The 22864-nt window shown below is 39.2% G+C and overlaps 1 protein-coding gene and 1 long non-coding RNA gene across 2 annotated transcripts in view; one reads left to right on the plus strand and one right to left on the minus strand.

Moving 5' to 3' along the window:
- The window catches only part of LOC144663804 (uncharacterized), a 63438-nt gene extending 46574 nt beyond the window's left edge, over window positions 1–16864 (minus strand). Inside the window, exon 1 of the long non-coding RNA XR_013572672.1 lies at window positions 16792–16864. This is a non-coding gene — a long non-coding RNA (uncharacterized LOC144663804). The remainder of the gene's footprint in view (window positions 1–16791) is intronic.
- On the plus strand, window positions 1914–20930 carry LOC144663688 (uncharacterized). The gene is made up of 7 exons (XM_078524714.1): window positions 1914–2032; window positions 4069–4171; window positions 6882–7523; window positions 8065–8706; window positions 9441–9629; window positions 10146–10169; window positions 18049–20930. The coding sequence occupies exons 3-7, from the start codon at window positions 6896–6898 to the stop codon at window positions 20655–20657; spliced, it is 4092 nt and encodes a 1363-aa protein (XP_078380840.1). The 5' UTR covers window positions 1914–2032; window positions 4069–4171; window positions 6882–6895; the 3' UTR covers window positions 20658–20930.
- Window positions 20931–22864: the final 1934 nt, after the last annotated feature.

Here is a 22864-nt window from a genome sequence, read left to right on the forward strand (position 1 = left end):
TGATTAGCATTTTAAACATGTTAAAGATACAACTTTTGGCAAAGTTTGTATTGTGGGTTCAGAGCCACCTTAACTTTTCGAATATTGCAGGTGGCTCTGAACAGTCAAAGTTAAGGTGCTAAAAATTGCAGAAAACTGTTTTAAGCCGCCTAAAGGTAATTTTTATCCGCACTAGAATTTATGGAACACGGATCAAATTCGCATGTGAGTATAGAATACGGATCAAAACATCACCAGACGAGATCGTTTATCCAGATTATATGTTGAGTGCTAAAGCCTGCTCTGCAAGATTCAAGTACCTCAGTACAAGATTGATTCATTTTTGAAACAGTTAGAGGAACGATTATCTTGCAGATCTGCGCGAAGTTTATAGAGCAAAGTCAGAAGAAAGGCCAGTCAGGAAGTAGAAGATTTCCTTACAACAGGCAAGGAGGAAAGGAAAAAGGGGTATTTTAAGATGGGAGTGGTGGAAATTCTACAGTGCAAATAGTTAGAGGGTCGGTTTTCTTGCAGATTTGTGCGAATTTCATAAGTGTTAGTCAGAATGAAAGGGAAGAAAAAAAGGGAAGAAGTAGAAGATGTAATAGAAACAGACAAAGAGGAAAGGAAATGGGAAGTGAAAAATGGGAGCGGTGGAAAGTCTAGTAACACGGAGAGATGGTGTCGCTAGAGGAGTCATTGTCAGAGTTTTTAATTACTTACAAAGGGAAAAATGGTTCGCCTAACCAGGCTAGTTAAAACAAAATAACCGTTAGACATTTTGTAGCGAAAGGAATCAAGAATGCTTGCAAATGCTTGCAGTTGCGAATCCCAGAAGAAATTACCAGGGACGTAAAGCTGGCCTATAGATCCGTAGGCGCAGGTCTACATACATCCTTGTACATATAGTGTGCTGGACTGCGGATCTAGCCAGTGGCGGATCTAGGGGAGAGACCCGGGGGCCCGTGGCCCCACCCTATTTCCAGGCCAAACTAAGGCCCAAGGGCCAAGAAAAAATATTTTTGAGAGCTTCCCCCCTCTTTTTCCAGTGTTAAGATGATCAGGCCCCTCACTTACCTGAAGGTCTGGATCCGCCAATGCTAGCGGTCCGGGGTTGGAGAATGCGTTATGTTATTGGGCAAGATATTTAGGAATAATCGAGTGAAAATTGGTACTGAATTCCTTGTTATGAAATGTTAGAAATAGAAGCTGTCGAAATACACACAAAATCGTCAAAAGGTGAAGGAGAAAGCATTTTCAAGAGTCTCGATCTGACAAACTTTCCCGGGTAGGCCCTCCACCCCCTCCCCCGCGAAAAGCCTCTTGTCAGGTCTGGCTACGCCTGGGAATTGAATGTCTCTAGTCGAAATCCGGCTCTAGATCCCAGGTGGTGGAAGTGAGTGTAGTCGAACTTCCAGTCGATATTCCTTAGATCTGTTGGCTGTTTTTATTAAGTTGTGGTGTTGGTTGAGAACCCATATAAGCCGAATTTCAAACAAACAAAACAGTTATAAAGACAAAGTTCGATACTTAACCAATACCCTGATGGTTAAGCAAGTATTTTGGAGCTTTACTTAATAGTTCTACGTGTTTGAGAACAAGGAAATGCGGACTTGTCGGATCCCTTTCTCAAAGCAATATTGTTTGGACGCGGAACTGAAAATATTTGATAAACTAGTTGCGATTTTGAGATGGAGACTAGTGATGGCCGAGTTGGGAGAAAATATATTCCGTATTGGGCGGAATCGTATTAAAAATTGTTCTAACTGTGCAAACGGCAAGAGAGAAGATTACCGCCGATTTATTGCAGAAAAGTTTTAAATTTTGACGCGTACGTGATCTGGTGCAGCGAGGTAAATTTCCAGCTGTGCGCAGCTTTAGCAGCCTGGGTGCCCTGTGTGAATGACTTTTGTTTTCGACCAATCAGACGCGAGCTCATTGGGGAGGACTAAGTTCCAGAGTTAACAAAAATGGCGGCTCCAAAAGTTGGGCGGAAGTATAACCAGCGTCTTTAACTACATTTTATTCCCAAAGGAAGGCACTTCACTGTCAGGTAATTAGGGTTTACTTTTGTTAGGCTGTGTTGCAGCGTCAGTAATGATACTAGGGAGTATTTCGGCGATCGGACACGTGAAAGCCCGGAGTGAAAGTGAAACTGCACTTTTGCGTAGCGTAATGTAAAATTACAACGATTCCTCTTTCTATTAGCCTGAATTTCAGACGTCTCTCTCTCTGGTCGCTTTACTGCCGAGAAGAGATCTCTTCTCAGGAGTAAAGCGGCCAGAGGAAGTCCTCTGAAATTCAGCAATCAGGCTATCGGTATCTTTCTATAATGTATAAGTCAATGATTGCAAGTGAGATCATGGCTCCCTAACCTGCGATCAGGCGTTCTTTTTTCTTTTTACGAAAGCGAGAGGGAAAAAAGAACGCCTGATACATTTATTTAACCGGCCGCCAGCCGCCCCCTAATTTAAATAAACTAATGTGTCGTCGAACTGTCAAACCACTTTTTGTAGTTGGCGGCAAATTCGAGACTCGGATTTCCACATGGCGTGAAAAACGTCTGGAGAAAAATTGTACATATGTACAGCCTGTATTTAAACTTCGCCGTGTTGAGATAAAAATGCTTTTAGTAGCAAGGTAAGATGGCGCTTGTGAACATATTTTTATCAGTTGTACTGGATGCCGTCCCTTTATTTCAGCTTACACACACACAAAAAGGAATTCACCGACAAGAGCTGTTTTACGGCAGATAGGATCGATTGCTTTTGTAAACATTCCAACATCTCTGGGATATTGTTTTCGAAGAACAACAAAAACATCTTCACGGAACCAAAATTATTACGCATTGTCGCTCACTCTATTTGTTCTGCCTTCAGAGAGTTACACTTGATATCTGTTAGGGCTTCAGCTAACGTAGAAAAGAACTCGTCCTCGCAGTAAACGTGACTCGTCTTTGCCATTACCAGCTTCTGACCGGAAGTCTCGTTGAAATACGACAACCAATCAGTCCACACCGCTCCATTGAGTATTGTTTCTCGACCAATCAGACAAAAAGCCAGAATCTGGCTTTTTTACATGACTTTCGACAAGCAAATGTATCATGCCCTCCTTCCCCGCAGCAGTAGTAGGGAGGGAGGCTATGATTTCAGGTTAATGGCTCCCTAGCTTGAAAACACCGGGCATTTGATTTTTTTCAAAATGTCTGATTAAATTCCTTACTATGTGGGCCAGTTGGAAGGCCAAATGCCCCGCCGGTCGGAGCTGAAATGTCATTGTGAGTTGTGATTTCTTGTCTCGTTTTCTCATCATTCAAGGGGAGTGTGTCACAAAATATATTAGTTGCCTGGATTAATTTCCACTCACCTTAAAGTTGACTGATAACTCTACTCCCACCCCCCTCCCCCCCTTAAAAAAGTCTCTCTAACCAATTTTACTACAGTCAAATCCTTCCCTGCAGACACCTCGCTATTTCAAACACTCCATTATAATGGACAGGAGTTGAAGTTCCTGCAAATAAGAATTACTGAAAATAACTCCTGCTACTATGGACTTTCACAATTACGGACACCAATTTGTGGTCCCAAAGGTGTCTGTTATAGTAAGAGTTGACTGTATTTGATAACTACTGGAATCCGTTTCAACACTTAAAGGCAATTAATAAGTGCTACAAAAGTTAATAGAAAAATTTATTATTTTAAGTTTTCTTCACATCAGTTACCGGTATTTTACAGTTCTTGTAGCACCATTTCCTCTGGTTCTTGTTTTCCCTTTTTCCTTTGAATCGCAGGCAGATTTTGGGGTCTTATGATTTTTTTTATCATCAGCTTTAAAAACTGATTAAATTCCAGACAGATATTTCACTTTTTTACCACAATAAATTCACATCATTATTTAAACTTGCTGGGTGAGCATGCATTGATCAGCATTCCATGAGCGAAAACAATTTACTTGCAAAGTTGTTGGGAACCTGGCAGGCCGATGGAAAATTCTAGCAAAGACCTTAAACCCCAGGAAAACATGACGGAGACTCTTACTTCATACTTTAAATAGCCTTTTAGTTGATAAATCTTTCTGACATTCCTGCAGATTGCAAGCAAACATCTCTGTTGTTGACAGGAGTGGTCCTCGGGCGCCAAGTCTACCTGAACACCAGTGGCTCGATCATGACCAGCAGTGTCACTTTGTACAAGTGAGTGCATTATGTTATTGTCACTAAAAGGAACCATATAATGATATTTATGAGCTACGATGTTGGGTCTGAGCACCAGTTTGTTTGACATCTTGAAATGTACTGTAAAAATATGTAAAACAAAACTAACCTTTATACATGTAGGTTATTTTAACCATGATAACAAACACACACAATCATCATAGCTGATGGGTTCTTGCTATAATAAAATTGAATTTAAAACATATATACATGCTAAAAATAAAAATTTGAAAACTATATATTTAAAATATAAAACTTACTAGGGGGAGCAGGTATGGCGCTCGCCTCCCACCAATGTGGACCGGGTTCGATTCCGGCCCGGTAATATATGTGGGTTGAGTTTGTTGTTGGTTCTCGTCCTTGCTCCGAGGGTTTTTCTCTGGGGTCTCCGGTTTTCCTCCCTCCACGAAAACCAACACTTCCAAATTCCAATTCGACCTGGAATCAGTGGGATCAAGAAGAGCCACCTATTGGAAGATCCCACTATAAATTCTCATTTATTCATTTATTTATTTTTTTATTTAAAATTACTTATTAAAACTTTTAAAACTTGTTTTTAAAACGAATTGCTATATTAGAGCACTGAAACTGTTAACAAGTGTCATTGGCTGCAGGTGGCTAGGATGGAAATGAATTAAGGCTAAACTTTTCATAAAATCACTTTTTATAGCTGAAGTTTGAATTTTATCCACAAATTAAGGTTACAACTACATGTATCTTCTTTAGATGTTCAAAGATAATGTTTTTCATTGGATAAGTTGCCTACTGGCACTAATTTTAGACCAGTTACAACTGTTTAGACCAATAATCTGCGAAATTGCTGTGACGTAGCTTCTTTTACAATTAACTACAGGATATTTTGTCTGTTTACCGTTGAACATTTTTTTTTTCTATTTTTTAATGTTGTTAACAGTTACATAACAAGTTTTACACTCCTTCTTATAAAAGCGTGAACACTAAAAAATATGTCTGGAATGTTTGTGTTAAGCCAATCACATGCGAGAACTTCAGACCGCAGAAACCACAAACAGTAAATGGGTTTCCATCGGTCACGGAGCAACTTTAGTTCTTATTTTGTTTCAGGTTACACGCTCTGTCTTTTTTAAGAATTTAAAGAACTGCTATTCTTTCGTATCGAGGGCCACATCCAGAACATGGTTTCAGGGATTTTTGAAAGAAAAAAAGGACGGTTTCTCTAGCGACGATATACGACATGGTTCAGTGCATGCAGACATGTCTAGACATAAGATGTAAACACGATAAACCGAATATAAAATACAAAATTGTGGAGTTTTCGTTACTGATTGTAAATCTTTTCGGTAGAACAAGGGATTCGATTTATTTCGGCAAACGATTTCAACCCTTAGGCAATTAGAGGTTCCGTGATCGTAAGACTGCAAACTGCAAAGGCTCCAGACGAAAATTATTCAAAATGTTGGCGTGATTGGTGCAAAGTAAACACCTCAATCGCTCAATCGTTTGATTTTCGCTTTTCCTTCCCGCTATCGTTTCGCTGTTATCGAAGAAACAAACCTTCCTTCTATCAGTGTTTAGGTCTGCTACAATAGTTGGGGTGAGATAAAAACCGGAAAATGCAAGCTTACCTCAGTACAAACTGTAACATGCCATCAGGCGAACGGTAACTGCAGATATGAATTTGTTACAATTTTTGAAAATTGGCGGCAACTGGGGCAAATCGTAGCGTCGGGCGCATCGGTTTTTCAATTTTTTCTATAAAAAAAATCACTCAAACCTATTCTTCAGTGGAGCAGTGAATGTTCTCAAAAAGGGAGGAATTACAATTAGTGTGTTTACTTGTAAATTGGAGCGAAACGAGAACCAAATATTGTTCCGTGACCGATGGAAACCCATGTGGTTTCTGCGGTCTGAAGTTCTTGCATGTGATTGGTTAAAAGACAAAGAACATTCCAGACATATTTTAAGTGTTCACGCTTTAATAAGAAGCGGTGTAATATACTATTTTTTTTTTGGTTGGGGTATGCCAAATAATTTTGGAAATTCTTGAGAGGAGGAGATATATTTTTCTTTACAAAAGTAGAAATTCCAAATAGGTGTTGGGTGAGGGGTACTCATCTGGAATCCCCCATAGTAGGAGTTAAGAGATTTTCTGACCTGAAGTGGGGGGCTTAAGACTCTTAGACTCTTCTCTTTTTAAGTCTTTATTTTTTCTGTAAAAGTGTGTGTGTGTGGGAGGGGGGGGGGGGCTAAAGCTCCCCCCCCCAGCCCCTCCGGCTCTGCCATCCCTGCATTGTGATGGTGACTGTCAATAACCATTGCACATCAGCCTGGTTTACAAGTCAAAAGAGCGACGCAAATGCATGTGCAAATGCAAGTGATGTTGACAGGTACAATGTGAAGGCACGGAATGTAAAACATTTTTCCATGGTGGTTGACAAGTCATGCTTTGCTTGCTTGTGTTGGTGCTTCCATTTGCATTTAACAATGTTCAGACTTGAAGCAAGTGCAAATTAATGCAAGTACAAGCAAATTCCAAGAAAATAGGCAATTCTCCATTCCTTGTGCTTGCATTTGTATTTGTGTTTCAGTTTGCATTGTCCTTGTTTGCATGTGTTTTTCTTTGCATTTGTGCCTGCATTTACCTTTGCATTTGCATCGCTTGTGGAACCAGCCATTCAAGTTAGATCTTGCTTCAATTTTTTTCTTTTAGAGAACATTGTCTTCATGGCCTCTGCAGCACCATACTTTCCTTCAACCAAAGAAGCCACTAATTATGAACGGTTGTGTCGTCTTCTGGTTGATGTTGGATCACAGGTTCTAAGAGAGACCTTTGACAGGGTACGTCCACCTGGAAGCCTTCATACAGTTCTGGCTGATCCTGCAGTTCATGCTAAATTACAATCACTTCAAAAGAAAAGAGTTCTGAGTACCCCACAATGGAGGAAACTATATCCTGTAATCAAGTCTTCAGTTTCATCACGGGACTTTGACCCCACCCTACTGGTTGTTCTTCTGAGGAATATTTGCAGCCTGGTTCCTCCTGCCAATGGCTGGGATAACCTTCCTCTGGTAACAGACACAACTCTTCAGGCTGACATTGCCCGCATCAAGTTCTACCGAGACACAATTTACTACAGTCATGGCAGCGATGCTTCAGTTGATGATGCAACATTTAGTGTCTACTGGAAGAAAATCAAAAACACTTTGGTGCGACTGGGTGGAGCATGCTATTGTGATGCTATTGATGATTTTGAAAGTGAAAGCATGGACCCTGATTTTGATGAACACTACCAGGAACTGCTTAAACAGTGGGTGGAGGGCGAGGACAGCATTAAGGACAAATTAGATGAAGGTGAGAGAAGAAATAAGCTCAGCAAGCTACAAGTCGATCTTCGCATTCTCCTTGCTGTTTAGTCGTGAGCAGAGCAGTGAAATAAACAGACAGACAGACATGAGCCATCTTAGAATGTCTGTTGTTCAAGTAAGGCGATTTTGCCTCCACAACAGAACAGAAAAAACAGACACCTTTTAGGCTCAGTGTTCTGTCCATTCAGGGGCTTAAAAGCAACCTGCTTTCATCAGGAGCCCTGAGCACTAAATTACATATACAACAAAAAAATTAAAAGATGTACAGAACTATTAAATCTACGGTATTTGAGTGAACACATTGTTTCCCTCGTTGCCCTCCCATGATTGGTTAGCATGACTGGTCCATTGTGAAGGTGCCTGGTCGCATGGTGACCATGCACTCAAACAAAAAATTATGGTGTCAAGGAAAACTGACGTATACTTTTTAATAACGTTTTTAATTCAGCACATTTGCTCTGAATACATATGTACTAAGTAAACTTTTATTTGCTTACACACTATATTTATTCTCCTTCTAAACACAGAAAGAAAAAGTTTGGAATTCCCACCACGACTCAATATTAAGATTCCAACGATGAGTGATCTTCCTAACACCAGTTGCTCTTGGAACATTGTTGACCTCCCAATCGACATTCTGATTATGACGGTGGAAGATTGTGAGTTCTTAAGCTGTTTTTTCTATTTGGATAAACCCTTCAAGAGTTACCACAAAGGCATTGGCTATGTATACTTTGGGTCCGTGGGTAGTGATGGTAGGAAGAAAAGGAAAATTGCATTAATGAAGTGTTCTAAAGGTTCCGCTGATCCAGGAAGTTCTTTATCTGTTGTGAAAGATGCAGTCAGGGTACTGAGACCCAGGGCTGTATTTTCCATTGGCGCCTGCAGTGGTTTGAATCCTGGAAAAACCAAACTAGGTGATGTGGTTGTGTCTTCAAAGTTAATAACACCTTCCTACAAAACTCCCCCGGGCAGAGATATTGGCAATCTCATCAAGCATATAGCTGATGGATGGACAGCACCTTTGGAAAACCCAGATGAGCAGGAAGTGAGAGTACACTGTGATGGGGTGGTTCTGAGTATGCAGAAGGATGACAGTGGTGGATGGCAGTATGAAGAAATTAATCAACGATATCCTGAAGCAACAGCAGTTGAGATGGAAGGCAGGGGTAAGATGTCTTCATTGTTTGTCTGTGGTGACAATATAAGATATAATCTGTTTATACTGTCTTTGTAACATGTATTAGTAAAAAGTGAATCCTGATTTGCTTGGTAAGGATAAGGAGGTTATAAAGGCCGGGCCACAGTAGGCAACAAGTTGCAGCGACAGGCCTCGTTGACAAGTCGCCCATGCACTGCTTCCAAAACAGTAGCTTTTTCCAATAGTCTGTGTGATTTTTATCCCACAGTATTCATTTTCTTTGTAGAACTGGATTTGCATTTTAGTTGTGGTTACATTCCATGCTGAAGATGAAAACTCCTTGGATTGCTCAGATTGTTTGTTTGCCACATGTTCAGTCACCACCTTGAATGGGTCTCTTTGGTATCACGGAAAATTATATGTTGCTCTCTCTTTGTTAATTTTATATTTTGTCGCAGCTACTTGTCGCAGAAGTGTACACACGCTGCAACAACGCTGTTTTCCCTCATTTTGTTACTGTGATTGGTCGCTCAAATTCAAACCAGTTTGAATTTGTGCAACTGATCGCAGCAAGAAAGATTTTCACAAAAATGTACCATGTCACAAGAGGTGTCATGTTGCAGCGTATTTCGGTATTGGATTGAAGTCTTCATAAAACACGTGGAAAAGGCATAGGACAGGGGCCTAATTTGTCAATATTCCCACCAAAAAGAGTAACCCTTTCTACACGGTCTGTGCTAATCAAATGTTCTCATTTTTCAGGTCTTTTTGCAGCATCTCATGATCTCAAGACAGAATGGGTTGTGGTGAAAGGCATCAAAGACTATGCAGATGGCAGTCAATCTTCAAATGATCAGACAGGAGCTTTTGCATGTGTAATGGCAGCTTCTGTTGTGGCCCACATTTTGAGTGATCCTGTCATATTCGAAGAATGGCCCCATTACAATCCAGGTAATGCCTTTCACCCTATGCATATTCTTTCCCCATTATTTCTTGTAAGGCAAAAAAAAAAATATTTGGATTTTTGTTTGCACATGCTTGCTGTTCGCTGTTTGGTATCAAACCACTCAGTAAAGTATAGGCTAAGTATGAACTCTGGAATCTCACCAACATGGCGAAAAATACATGTAGTTATGGAAACCGATTCCAACTCTTTAGTTGTACTTTGCCTGTAAAATTTTCGAAGAGGTACTTTACCTTTGCAAGCTTTAACTTTCAGTTCACTCAAACTTATCTGCATGGACACTATTATACATATTGAAAGGAGGACAGTTAATTCAGTCCTTAAGAAACAAGAATTTATAGAGTCTCTACCTCTACAATACAGACTCCTCTTCGCCGTCGTTGAAGTCCATATTTCACTGATCCTTAAGTGTTTAATAACGTACAGTAGTTCTAAGTAACTAATTAGTGAAATAGGATATTATTTGGTTCTACATATGTTTTTTATTTTATTGTTTGTTGCAGATGCAAATGGATCATTTATGCCAGGTAAGATGAAAATAAAGTGGAAAAAATGTAGCAGAATTGGGACATGCTGTGATACGTTGAACATGACGTTGAGCAAATGTAAAAACTGTTACTATTTAATGTTGCTACAGAAAAAAAAATTGTGGCCTTTTTGGTTGCAGTTTATGTTCGGATAAATTTGGGAAGCACACCTGTTCTGTTTAATAGTTTTTCTGGGTGCTCTGGCAAAAGTGACAATGCCAAATTGCAGTAAATTAAGACTCAGGAAGTAAGCGATGGGAACTCGCAGCTATATGTATGCCTCATCTTATATTCACACAGTCGTGCATTAAAGGAGAAGTTCACTCCAGAATGGCCGTTTATTTTCTTTACGCCAATAAAAAGTTTATACAAAAATATGTTATTCACCAAAATTTCAGCTTCCAACGAGCGCTAAAACCCTACGAAATCTTTCTCTAAAGTAGCCCAAAATTCGACAACTGAACGCCGCCATCTTGGAGCTGTTAATGTATGCGTGACGTCAAAGAGCTCAGCCTGAAGTTTGAATACTCAAAACTCCTTGTTTTGTTTTGTTTGTCAAAATGCCTGTTTGTACAGCTCCATGTTTCTCAAACAGAGCTCCAAGAGATACAAAAAACCTTTCACCGTCTTTCAATATCTAAAAGAAAAAATGCTCACGAATGGATTATAAGAATGGGCAGAAACGAAAAATTCCTGGCAAAGCGGACATAAATATTTGTGTGTTCCGAAAACGATACGGAAGACTGCTTCGAAGAAGATCACAGATACAGTCTCCTGAGTGAAAATATCCACAAAAAAAGAAAAAGGCAGACGCAATACCAACCAATGTTACGATTATTCTATTTCACTTTTTTACTTTATTTCAGGGAGAATTTTTAATCAACCAGAGAAACTCTCTGTTGTTGTTGTTGACTTCGTCGTATTTTCTCGATTAAACGCGGGTCCCCGATTAAACGCCGGCTTCGTATAAACGCCGGGTCAAAACTGCTAACTTTTAAATAAACCCTGGGGGCGTTTGATCGAGGTCCCGGCGATTATTTGTGGTCAAGCAAACAAGTAAATATATTCTTTTCAGTAGCACTGCTACGACAAACTGGTACGGTCTGCTACTTTGGCAATTTTTTATAATGTTCAAGGAAACGTCCGGCGTAAAATAACTAGGATGGATGCTGTAAACAAAACGAAACAGCAATGTTCGCGTTCATGTCGTCATGACTGACGCGAACAGTGGAGGAGGACGTTTATTACCGCGAAGGACATTGGCGACATTGCCGTTTATGGACTTATTGGTTGTTTATGTTCTGTTTGTCACAAATCTTGATTGCAACATGCACGTACCGTATGCAATACTGCAACATTGGTAACATGATCATCCTCGGAGACCCAGAGACAGATTGTCGAGCGGGACGACGAGAAAAATCAAGGGTCTCGAAGGATAGGTAATAATAGATCAACCTGAAAAAGTTGCAGAAAATTGCACTTCAATAATGAACTCGATCGGACCCCGATTTAACGCCGGAACACACAAATATTTGTGTCCGCTTTTGAGCAATTGTTCTTTAAATATTGAAAGACGGTGAAAACGGAAATACCTCTTTTTGTATTTCTTGGAGCTCTGTTTAAGCAAAATGGAGCTGCACAAACAGGCATTTTGACAAACAAAAGCCACTACAAAGAAACAAGGAGTTTGAAGTAATTAAAATTTTCCCGCTCAACTTCAGGCTGAGCTCTTTGACGTCACGCATACATTAACAGCTTCAAGATGGCGGCGTTCAGTTGTCGAGTTTTGGGCTACTTCAGAAAAGGATTTCGTAGGGTTTAAGCGCTCGTTAGAAGCTGAAATTTTTGTGAATAACATATCTTTGCATAAACTTTTTATTGGCGTAAAAAAAATTACTGGCCATTCTGGAGTGAACTTCTCCTTTAAGTTTTGCTTATTGGCTGTTTATCTTACAGAAAAGGGGGTCCTTATACTCGCTCAGGAACAACAGAACCTTGTTTATACGCAATAATTCCTTATGAAATTATCATGATTACATTCACGAGTGCTTGCTAAATTCACATTTCTGGGGATTATGTTTGCTTCTGCGCTGGTAATTGAGCCAAATTTATTTTACAGAAAGAAAGTCATTGCCAATTCAAAACAAGAAAAAACTGGATCGATCACCGTACTTGTTTACATGAAATTGAGGATTTACTTCTCCAGTGATTCAAGAAAAAAGGGACAGTATCACTGTTAGCACATTGTGCGAAATTACGTTTCACAACAGCTTGAAAATTTTGTCTCCTTTATAGGAGATTTCTAACCGTCTTATATTGTTTCAAAGCTAAGAGAAAGTAGATTTCTTTCAACTACCGGTAAATTTTGAGGTCAGTTTACATGTACGTCAAATAGCTTACAGCGCAAACCAAATGACATCATTATTCGGCAAAGCCAATCCCATGTAAATGAATAATTGAAGAAATTCTGTCAGAGCAGTTCAGAGAAAATTTAAGGTGGCCGTGACAATTTTTTTTAAGAGGAGATTTGTAGAAGAATCCGACAACGTCCGGTAATGCTATGAAAAATTGTTCGCTTATCCTTTGCATGAAGGTAGTCCTTATTAAAACTAAAAACTTGACCATTTTCAATCGATTCGTATGTCAAAACCATCACGCGCAGAAAAAAATAAATACAACCGGTCTATTGCATGACTCTTCCTTGTCCAAATAAGCATAGTTTCAAGAGTTTTGGTTTAATCTAATTATTTTACGGTAAACAAAACCAGACTATTCTCACGCGAAATGAAAGTCGGTCGGTCAAAAGAATCGTCATTTTCACTATGTGCCTTATCTCAGAATTCCTTGAGATAAATATATTTCAACTGTAGAAGGATGATACTTTCAAAATATTTAAAGTTTTGTCTGGGTAAATGATTAAGCACTTGTCAAAAAATTATTCAAAATCGTACAAAAACGACACAAAATAACGCAAGCTTTCGAATGCGTGACCAAAAGTATTACCACCGTATTTGTTCTGTAAATCAATTTAGTCGCAACACTAGCAATACCAAGGCATAAATCATAATAAATATGTTCACCTTTGCTTGATTATGATATCCTGTCCCATGCAATACGTTTTTTCCTGTCATTTCTTCAATGGCTTCCCGTTCAGTTCGCATGCCGCTTGTCGACTTGTCGAATCCGTCTGCGACTGGTGAATTTGAAGCAACCACCGATACGAGTTTAACCAAAAATGTATCGTCATGATTAACAAGCCCTTTTTGTGTTACTTGATTAAGCCATATTTCAGGTTATAGCCGGCAAAGCGTTTTCGATAAGCCACTTTGCAGTGTCTGTTGGCACCGTTATTATTCCAAGTGAAGTATAAATTTGCATACTTTCGAGACAAGCGTGACAGTTTTTTATACTTAGGGGGTGGGGTGAGGAAGGGTCTTAAATTTTTAGATGAATCAATGGTTTGAAAACGTTTGGGGATGAATGGTCACAAACTCGTATTTGCTACGTGATTTACTTTACTTATAAGTTCTGCTTACGCTCAAAATCAAAAAGAGAAAAACCGTAAAAGTATTGACAAAAAGCCGCTGTCAGGAAAGAGTGTTGTAATCTATTAAAGTTAGACTTTCTAAGGGCCTGTTTATAAGGAGGAGAGTTGTCCCTGGTAGTAGGGCTACCCTCTCCCCCGAGCTATCTTTTGCCGAGCGTTTATATGAAAAAGTTGTCCCTGTTGACCGAGCCAAAACTTGGCCCTCTCGGTTCAAAAGACTGGCGAGAGTTGTTTTGAAACATCTATTATGTCTGCCTTTTTTAAATAAGGAACGCTGAAACATCGACCGCGACCATTTTTAGGACAAATTTACCGCCGACTTCGATTTCAATGTATCTGCAATTTTGTTTTGATCGACTGCAGCATTTGCGCATGCTCTGTATGTGTCAACTTGTCCCTGGTAGGCAAGGCGAAAATAACCAAACTGTTTATATGGAAAAAAGTTGGCTCGCTCCCCAGGGTCACCCTACCTTCTAAGCGAGTGACCCTCCACCCAGGGTCACCCTACCCCCCGAGCCAACTTTGCAATAAATTTCTCATATAAACAGTTCGCAGCTATTTATAAAGAAACGTATGAAAAGCTCTCTCGCCCGGGGTGGCTCGGCATGGAGGGTAACCCTCCTACCAGGGACAACTTTCCTCCATATAAACAGGCCCTAAAAGTCGTTTGCTTCTCGTTTCCGGTTTGGTGGTAGTCTATAATCTACTAATTGCTGGTTGCTTCTTCTATAAAAACCATATAATTCAGTTATGTACTTTATTATTCTCCAAACAACAAAGTAAAATAATTGACCTTGTGTGTGCGAGAATTCACGTTGTTTACTTTTAGGAGACGAGACTAATGTAATTTACTAAACTCGATTATAGATGTTTGAATGATTTCTTTTTTCTCACGAACCATTTGTGGAGCAACCGGCACAACACAGTCCCCGTAAAGTGCTTTTTCCTTCAGTTGTCTGGTGAACTGTTGGAAACTCTACATGTTCTCGCTGCACTTGGTGTCTCATGGAAGTTTCTTGTTCTTTTAAAACGATAGTTGGCAGTCCTTGCTCGTACGATCCACGCGATAAAAGTAAATTAATAACCGAGGTCCCTTTGCTCATGTACCAAGGATATAGAAAATCATAAGTCCCTCTGGTCTTTTGCTGGTGTTAATGGCGAACAGGAACTTATTCTCCTTAGAGCATGCTCTAAGGAGAATAAGTTCCTGTTCGCCATTAACACCAGGTATCTTTAACAAGCAACAGGATGTTAGCGCTTTTACTATCTGTCCCTTTCATCGATCCGAGCTTGGAATTGGATGGCGAAAAAGTTCCAGTACATGCAAAGTTCCTCACGAGATTGCTTATCACAGTAAAGGGAAGACTTCTAAAGGAGATAGAGATGTAGGAAGAGAAATATCAAATGTCATATTCCAGAAAACTGGTATCCTTGTTTTCGTGGGGTCAGGTTTGACGTTGTGAAATTCTTTTACATCCCCATGTAAAATACGGTATTAGTTTGTGACAATTCATCCCCAAACGTTTTCAAACATTTGATTCATCTAAAAATTTAAGACCCTTCCTCACCCCACCCCCTAAGTATAAAAAACTGTCACGCTTGTCTCGAAAGTATGCAAATTTATACTTCACTTCGAATAATAACGGTGCCAACAGACACTGCAAAGTGGCTTATCGAAAACGCTTTGCCGGCTATAACCTGAAATATGGCTTAATCAAGTAACACAAAAAGGGCTTGTTAATCATGACGATACATATTTGGTTAAACTCGTATCGGTGGTTGCTTCAAATTCACCAGTCGCAGACGGATTCGACAAGTCGACAAGCGGCATGCGAACTGAACGGGAAGCCATTGAAGAAATGACAGGAAAAAACGTATTGCATGGGACAGGATATCATAATCAAGCAAAGGTGAACATATTTATTATGATTTATGCCTTGGTATTGCTAGTGTTGCGACTAAATTGATTTACAGAACAAATACGGTGGTAATACTTTTGGTCACGCATTCGAAAGCTTGCGTGATTTTGTGTCGTTTTTGTACGATTTTGAATAATTTTTTGACAAGTGCTTAATCATTTACCCAGACAAAACTTTAAATATTTTGAAAGTATCATCCTTCTACAGTTGAAATATATTTATCTCAAGGAATTCTGAGATAAGGCACATAGTGAAAATGACGATTCTTTTGACCGACCGACTTTCATTTCGCGTGAGAATAGTCTGGTTTTGTTTACCGTAAAATAATTAGATTAAACCAAAACTCTTGAAACTATGCTTATTTGGACAAGGAAGAGTCATGCAATAGACCGGTTGTATTTATTTTTTTCTGCGCGTGATGGTTTTGACATACGAATCGATTGAAAATGGTCAATTTTCAACCCAATTTGTACCCTCTCAATCGAGTCTAGACGAGTCTAGATGTCAAATCGAAAATTTCGTTTTTCTCGGAAAAATAAAACTATTTGAAGAAAAAAACAACATGACGTTTTTAGTTTTAATAAGGACTACCTTCATGCAGAAGATGAGCGAAATCCCTGTTTTTTAAGAATTGCCGCAAAAAACAATTTTTGTTCGATTCTTCTACAAACTTGCTCTTAAACTTTGCCAAAATTGTAAAATGACACGCTGTCATAATTCAACAATAAACAATGGGGTCAGTGACCTAATTTTCAAGTTATTAGCACTGAAAGCCAAAACTAAGAGGTTATACTGTTGCTATGGTAACCAATAATGTCACGAAAATGATCACAACTTGTTGACCAATCATTGAGCGTTTCTAATATTAACTTAAAAAAATTGTATTTATGACCTATCAAAGTACAGTCCGACCTCTATTAAGCGGCCACCCAAGGGCCGACTTTAAAAAGTGGCCGCTTAATAGAGGCTGGCCACTTAATAGAGGTACAATATAAATTGGATAGGAATGGCAGTAAACACGATTTTTTTGACTCTATATAATATAGCAAAATGCTTTTAAAAAGTGAACGTATACGAAGGTAAATCGAAAATTCATTGTAACAAAACATCAAGTGCATTTCCAGCCCATGCATATATGTAGTTCTAACTCTAGCACTAGCTTGGGTTGATAATGTTTGCATTAAAACTTAGTAGGGTATGTGAAAAAATTTAGCTTAAGATATTTCACGGACGATATGTATCATCTGTCACCATTTCGCTTGGAAAGATAATTCACTGGCCGCTTAAGGTGGCCCGCGGGTATTTATGAGGCTGAAAGTTCCTTTTTTAAAACGCGTTTTAAAACGGGAAAACGTGAAGCGATTGCTTAGATTTTTGAGAATCTGAAAGAATAAAGCTTAAATTATATAAAGTGATAACATTTAAGGCGATCAAACGCGATTTGTTTAAGTTATGAGCGATTTTCAGAAGCCTTCGTTTTTAATAAAATGCGATTAGTTTTAAAATGCCACGGTGAATTTTTTTGTAATCACCCCAAAACGCTGCTAAAGAGTCGAAGTTTACTCACAACAACTTACAGGAAAATCCACTCCGTAGATTTCCTGAACAAGCGACATCTTTATTTTGCCTTCAAAAACTGTTGTGTTATGCGTCTGTCTTGACCGTCGCATAAATGTGATACTTATAATAACCCAGTACCAGCCAGTGTTGAGGCTGATGTCACCTTCATATTGTGTGTAAAAGTTAAAAAGATCGTGTATATACATCAAATGTTAGCAGTCAATAAAGATGGATGGTTTTCAGCCGAATTTTTGAAAATATCAAACAAATGGCGTTATTTCAAATTGCGAAAAATTTGTCGATTTGTTTTGCATTTTTTTAAAGCTGCAGCTAGAACAGGATATTGAAAAGGTTTGTACCGAGTTTCAGCGTATTCCTTTCATACGGTTTGGAGAATTTCGGTCGCAAAGTCAGGTACATTTGCTTTCCAAGTTCTAATCGCTTTGTAAACCTCGCATTTCGAATGAAATTATTCTGTTGTTGTTCGAAGAGAGGTGTTACTTCCAAATTCCACACGATCTTCTGCCTCAGGGAATACATGTGTATGAACGGTAATTGTCATTTTAGTGGTAGCTATTTCAGGCTGTGTTATTTCCAAGTGGCAGAAGATCGTGCGGAATTCGAAAGTAACAACTCTCTTCAAAAACAACGGTATAATTTCATTCGAAATGCGGGGTTTACAAAGCGACTAGAACTTGGAAAGCAGATGTACCTGACTTTCCGACCAAAATTGTTATCAGTTTACCATGGCATGCTTTCAATTAATACCAGTGACAACCAGTCACCTTAGAAAGTTGACAAAAATAAACTTTAAACGGTTAATATTGTTATCTCTTTTTTCTTTATTTTTCAGCTGTGAGTGCCTACACAAAAGCTTTAAAAGCATCTATTAAAAGCCAGACAGAGTTCCAGCCCAAACTGATGGCCTCCCCAACCATTTCTAACCTGAGAACAGATGATATATTCACTAATATTCTGATACAGCACGGTAGAAAGACCCTCTATAAGAAGGATGCGACATCAACAAGACAGGAATGGTTGAATTATTATGATATGACTTTAGCAAGAGGTGAATTGCTGGATTATTATGGGCAAGTCAGCGAAACCCGGGTCAAAAGCAGTGAAGAGATATTCCTTTGCAGTACTGAGGGTGAGCCTAATCCCAAATCTATTCTTGTCACTGGAAAAGCAGGGATTGGAAAGAGTCTGTTTAGTCAAAAGCTTGTTCGGGATTGGGCTGATGATAAACTTTTTCAATCACATGCAAATTTGAAGAAACCAGATATCAAGTTTGCATACTTGTTGACATTCCGTCAACTGAACTTGCTTGAAAATGACAGGTTTTCTTTGCGAGAGCTTTTAAACTGTTCTTCAACACTTGACGAAAACTCAAACCTTGATAACTCTTTGTTTGAATACCTTGTTAATCACCCTGAGGAGGTTTTGATTATCTTGGATGGGTATGACGAGTATTCACTACGAGATTACATCGCTAGTAGCTCGGAGGAACAGTATCCAAACAATGCTAGTGAGGAAATGCCAGTAGCCGCACTGTGTGCCAAACTCATAAAAGGCAAGATGATGAGAGAGTCTGTTGTTATGATAACATCGAGACCCGACGAATCAGATAAAATGGGAGGAATTCACTTTGACCGATACGTGGAAATTACAGGGTTTTCTCCGGAGCAGGTAGAAGAGTACATTGTGAAGTATTTCAAAGAAAACGAAACCATGAAGAACACTGTTCTTGAACATGTCATGAACAATGAGAATCTTGTAAGCTTTGCCCATATTCCAGTCCTTTGTTTTCTGATGTGTTTCTATTTGGAATATACTCTTCAAGAATCCAAGAGCACAGATCTTCCTGTGTCAGCAACTGACATTTATTCTGAAGTTGTCAACATTTTCGAACTAAAACATAATGCCGAATCGGAGTACAAGACGAAAGAAATTCCTGAGAAACACAAGGCTTCAGACGTCGTTGAAAGTACATTGGATAAACTATCAGAGTTAGCGGCTCAACTGCTTCTGCAGCAAAGGCCCATTTTTGACGAAAGAGACATGAAAGAAAAGTTTAAATTGGAAGAAATAGAAAAATTGAAAGGAAGCGGTCTTCTTCATTGTGGCCCTCCTTTCAGGAAATCTGCTTTTGAAACCACAAAACAGTTAAGTTTTACTCACCTGACCATTCAAGAGTTCTTGGCTGCTCGTTGGTTTGTAATGAGAAATGAAATTCCGAAAGAAACTGTGTCTGAAATGGTTATGAAGTTTATTGCTGGAATTTTGTCAAAGAAAAGAAATGACAAACTAATGGAAAGATTACTAGAAAGTATTTCAATCACAAGAGAACCCCTTCTCCTGAAAGCAAAGTTACTCAGCGAATATCAACACAAGGAATTTGCTAAAAATGTCATAAAGAAATATCCCCATCACTATCACTCTGATCAGGATGGCCAAATGAGTTTTGAGGGTTTAAATGATTTGGACTGTATTGCAGTTTCATTTTTGTTAGATGTTATTAGTGAACTGAATGAAGAGGAAGCTGCCACAGCACAACGTGAACGGTCTGAACAGTCCTGTAGTGTAAATAGTTTGTCGATCTCTTTTTCAGCTCTTACACTGTCTGGAATAAAACGCATCTGTGAATCACTGGAGAAAGAACACTGTGCCATTACCGTACTGTTACAACTGCTGAGTTATAATCATTCCAGTGATACCGTTATTACCAGACTGTGTGAAGCATTACAGCATCCAAGCTGTAAAGTGACCACACTACATCTGAGTGGTAATCAGATCACTGATATGTGTGAAGCATTACAGCATTCAAGCTGTAAAGTAAACACACTAATTCTGAGTTTTAATCAGATCACTGATACCGGTGTTGCTAGATTGTGTGAAGCATTACAGCATTCAAGCTGTATAGTAACCGCACTTCATCTGATTGGTAATCGGATCACTGATACCGCTGTTACCAGATTGTGTGTGGCATTGCAGCATTCAAGCTGTAAAGTAACCACACTAGATCTGCGTCATAATAAGATCACTGATACCGGTGTTGCCAGGTTGTGTGAAGCATTACAGCATCCAAGCTGTAAAGTAACCACACTAGATCTGAGTCGTAATCAGATCACTGATACCGGTGTTGCCAGTTTGTGTGAAGCATTACAGCATTCAAGCTGTAACGTAACCACACTAGATCTGAGTGCTAATCAGATCACTGATACCGGTGTTGCCAGGTTGTGTGAAGCATTACAGCATTCAAGCTGTAAAGTAACCACACTACATCTGAGTGGTAATCGGATCACTGATACCGGTGTTACCAGTCTATGCAAAGTACTGAAACATGCAAATTGTAAACTGACCTCACTAGTCCTGTGGGATATTCATATCAGTGAGGAAAGTAAGGAATCTCTAAGAACTCTTGTTCAACAGCACAGACCAGGTTGTAAACTCACTATCTAAATAGTTAGAAAAAAGCATTAGAAATATAAGTAGAATTGACCTGTTCGTAATGAACATTGTATGAGCCATAAAAGAAAACGTTTTTTTTTTATTCAATGGTAAAATTTGTGTAAATAAGTATAAGGTTGATAAAGAATTGTAAATAGCTTAGCGTCAGATAATAAAGTTTGTTAGTAAGAAACTTTAAAATGCACCGCTCGTTGTAATTTAACAATGAAGAATAGGGCAACACTGAGTTTTGTTACATTTTGTAAATAAACGTTTTGAAACGAGTGAAGACTGGTCTTCTTTGCTTTGCCATTTTTAGGGGGAGGAGGTGGAAAAGAGCGCGGAAAGAGGCTTATCTAAGACAATGTACGTTTTTTGTCCGTAGGGTGATTCCGAGATCAAATCTTTCAGCGCTCGGCTGACTGCCCGCGGTTTCACCAGAGAATGAGGCTCTCCCAGGGGTTAATCCTGTTAATCTATCAACTTTATTGGTCTCAAAAAATTTACAATAAAAAGAAAAGGACCAAAAAGTAATTGCGCGAACGGGAAAATAATGTTACCCATGCGAGGCGCAACCCTAAAAACTAGTAAGAATGGTGTTAAAAATAAAAAAAAAATAAAAAAAATACAATAAATCTAATTAATTACTTATAGTTAAAAATTATAGTTAAATAATCTAATTAATTACTTATAGCTATAGTTAGAAAACAAGATGCAGATAATATTAGTCACAAAAATTAAGAGCGGTGGCAAGGGCAGTTACGGAAAAGGAACCATTCTTTTTCTTTTTCAGTCTTTTTCTTCCTGAACGCGTTGTACGTTTGCATCGCCAAGGTGATATTCATGATTTAAAAGTATTTTCTTTCGCGTGATTGTTTCCGGGAACAATTGTTTCCGGGAACAAGGAAATATAGCCATTAACCTTTTAGGAACCTGGGCACATAATGGAAATAAAACTGGGGACATGAGCACAAGAGCATATCTTAGGGTGAGGGGAACACCAAAATCGAAGAAATGCTTTTCGGGAACACGGAAACACAAGAAAAATTTATGTTTTATTTTTTGTTGGAAACAAGGGAAGATAGACCCCTCCCTGGGAGTTCCTCGAGGAGTTGTATTTGAATTTTAGCTTAGAGTATCATCTGTCTTTCATAAAGAAGTCACGTGTGAAGTCTGCTGAGGAAATAACGCCCGGCCAATCCAAACTAAAACAGACTGCGCTTTCCACCGCGCAAGTTTGATAAAACTGTTTCAAGCCTATGATGAGCAGGCTACCAAAAGGGAGGGCGGTAAAAAATCAGGGAAAAGAGCAAGTTGGGCTCGTGGAATTGATTGTTTCATAATTTATAAGGAACTACAGTAGAAACCCGGTGACTCGAACTCGGATAACTTGAACAACCCCGCTAACTCGAACTAACTTCCATTTCCCTTGGACCCACTTTCAGTCATTTTTACTCGGTTAACTCGAAACCCCGTCGAACTGTTTTTCTTTTCCCTTCAGAGTTCGAGTTACCGGGGTTCCGGGCCGGGGTTCAACTGTACTTGAAATAGACACAGGTTCAGCTCAATGTGACTACAAGGAGCCTGCAAACGGAAACTCTGGTGACTGTACTTAAGAGGTTTTGGCCGAAGCTGAAGAAAACAGTTAGTAGAGGAAGGGCGCTTATCGCAAAACAAAACGAGAAAATATTTTCAAGGGCAGATAGCTGCAGTTCCAAACATGCATATGAGAATCTTTATTGTTTGATTTTTAATAAGGTATTTATTTCTTGTGTTTAAATTTCGCGCAATGTAATTTTTGCGCGTAAAATCGCGAAAATTAGTAAGAACAAGCTTGCGTAGCTGGCGGTTTTGTTGTGAGTAATTGCGAGCGACAAGGGCGCGCGAGCAAGCGAAACCGCCAGCTGCACATGATCCCGGACTACACTAAATTCAACTTGACGCCGTGTTGTTAATGTACCATATCTTTATTAAAAAGCAGAGACTGATACAACGTAGAATGATGAAATTTGTTATGTACTATATTTCAGCTGGCCCCCAGGGGGGGGGGGGGGGGGTACTCCGGCTTGTAAATGCCGGGGATGATCGAATGGAGGCAAAACTCAGGACCCAAAAAACTCCCTAAGTCTTCCGATATTACCCCAAAAAATCCCTGGACCAAAAATAACCCCCCAAGAAATCCCTTGTCAAATTACCCCTAAATAGCCAGGAGGAGCAAT

The sequence above is a fragment of the Oculina patagonica genome, chromosome 8, assembly GCF_052425735.1.
Source record: "Oculina patagonica isolate OP01 chromosome 8, crgOcupat, whole genome shotgun sequence".
In the NCBI taxonomy this organism is placed as follows: domain Eukaryota; kingdom Metazoa; phylum Cnidaria; class Anthozoa; order Scleractinia; family Oculinidae; genus Oculina; species Oculina patagonica.

Coding starts and splice junctions, on each gene's coding strand:
- LOC144663688 (XM_078524714.1), top strand. CDS start 6,896: ATGGCCTCTGCAGCACCATACTTTCCTTCAACCAAAGAAGCCACTAAT. Junction 8,707..9,440: donor AGTTGAGATGGAAGGCAGGG/GTAAGATGTCTT, acceptor CTCATTTTTCAG/GTCTTTTTGCAGCATCTCAT. Junction 9,630..10,145: donor ATGGCCCCATTACAATCCAG/GTAATGCCTTTC, acceptor TGTTTGTTGCAG/ATGCAAATGGATCATTTATG.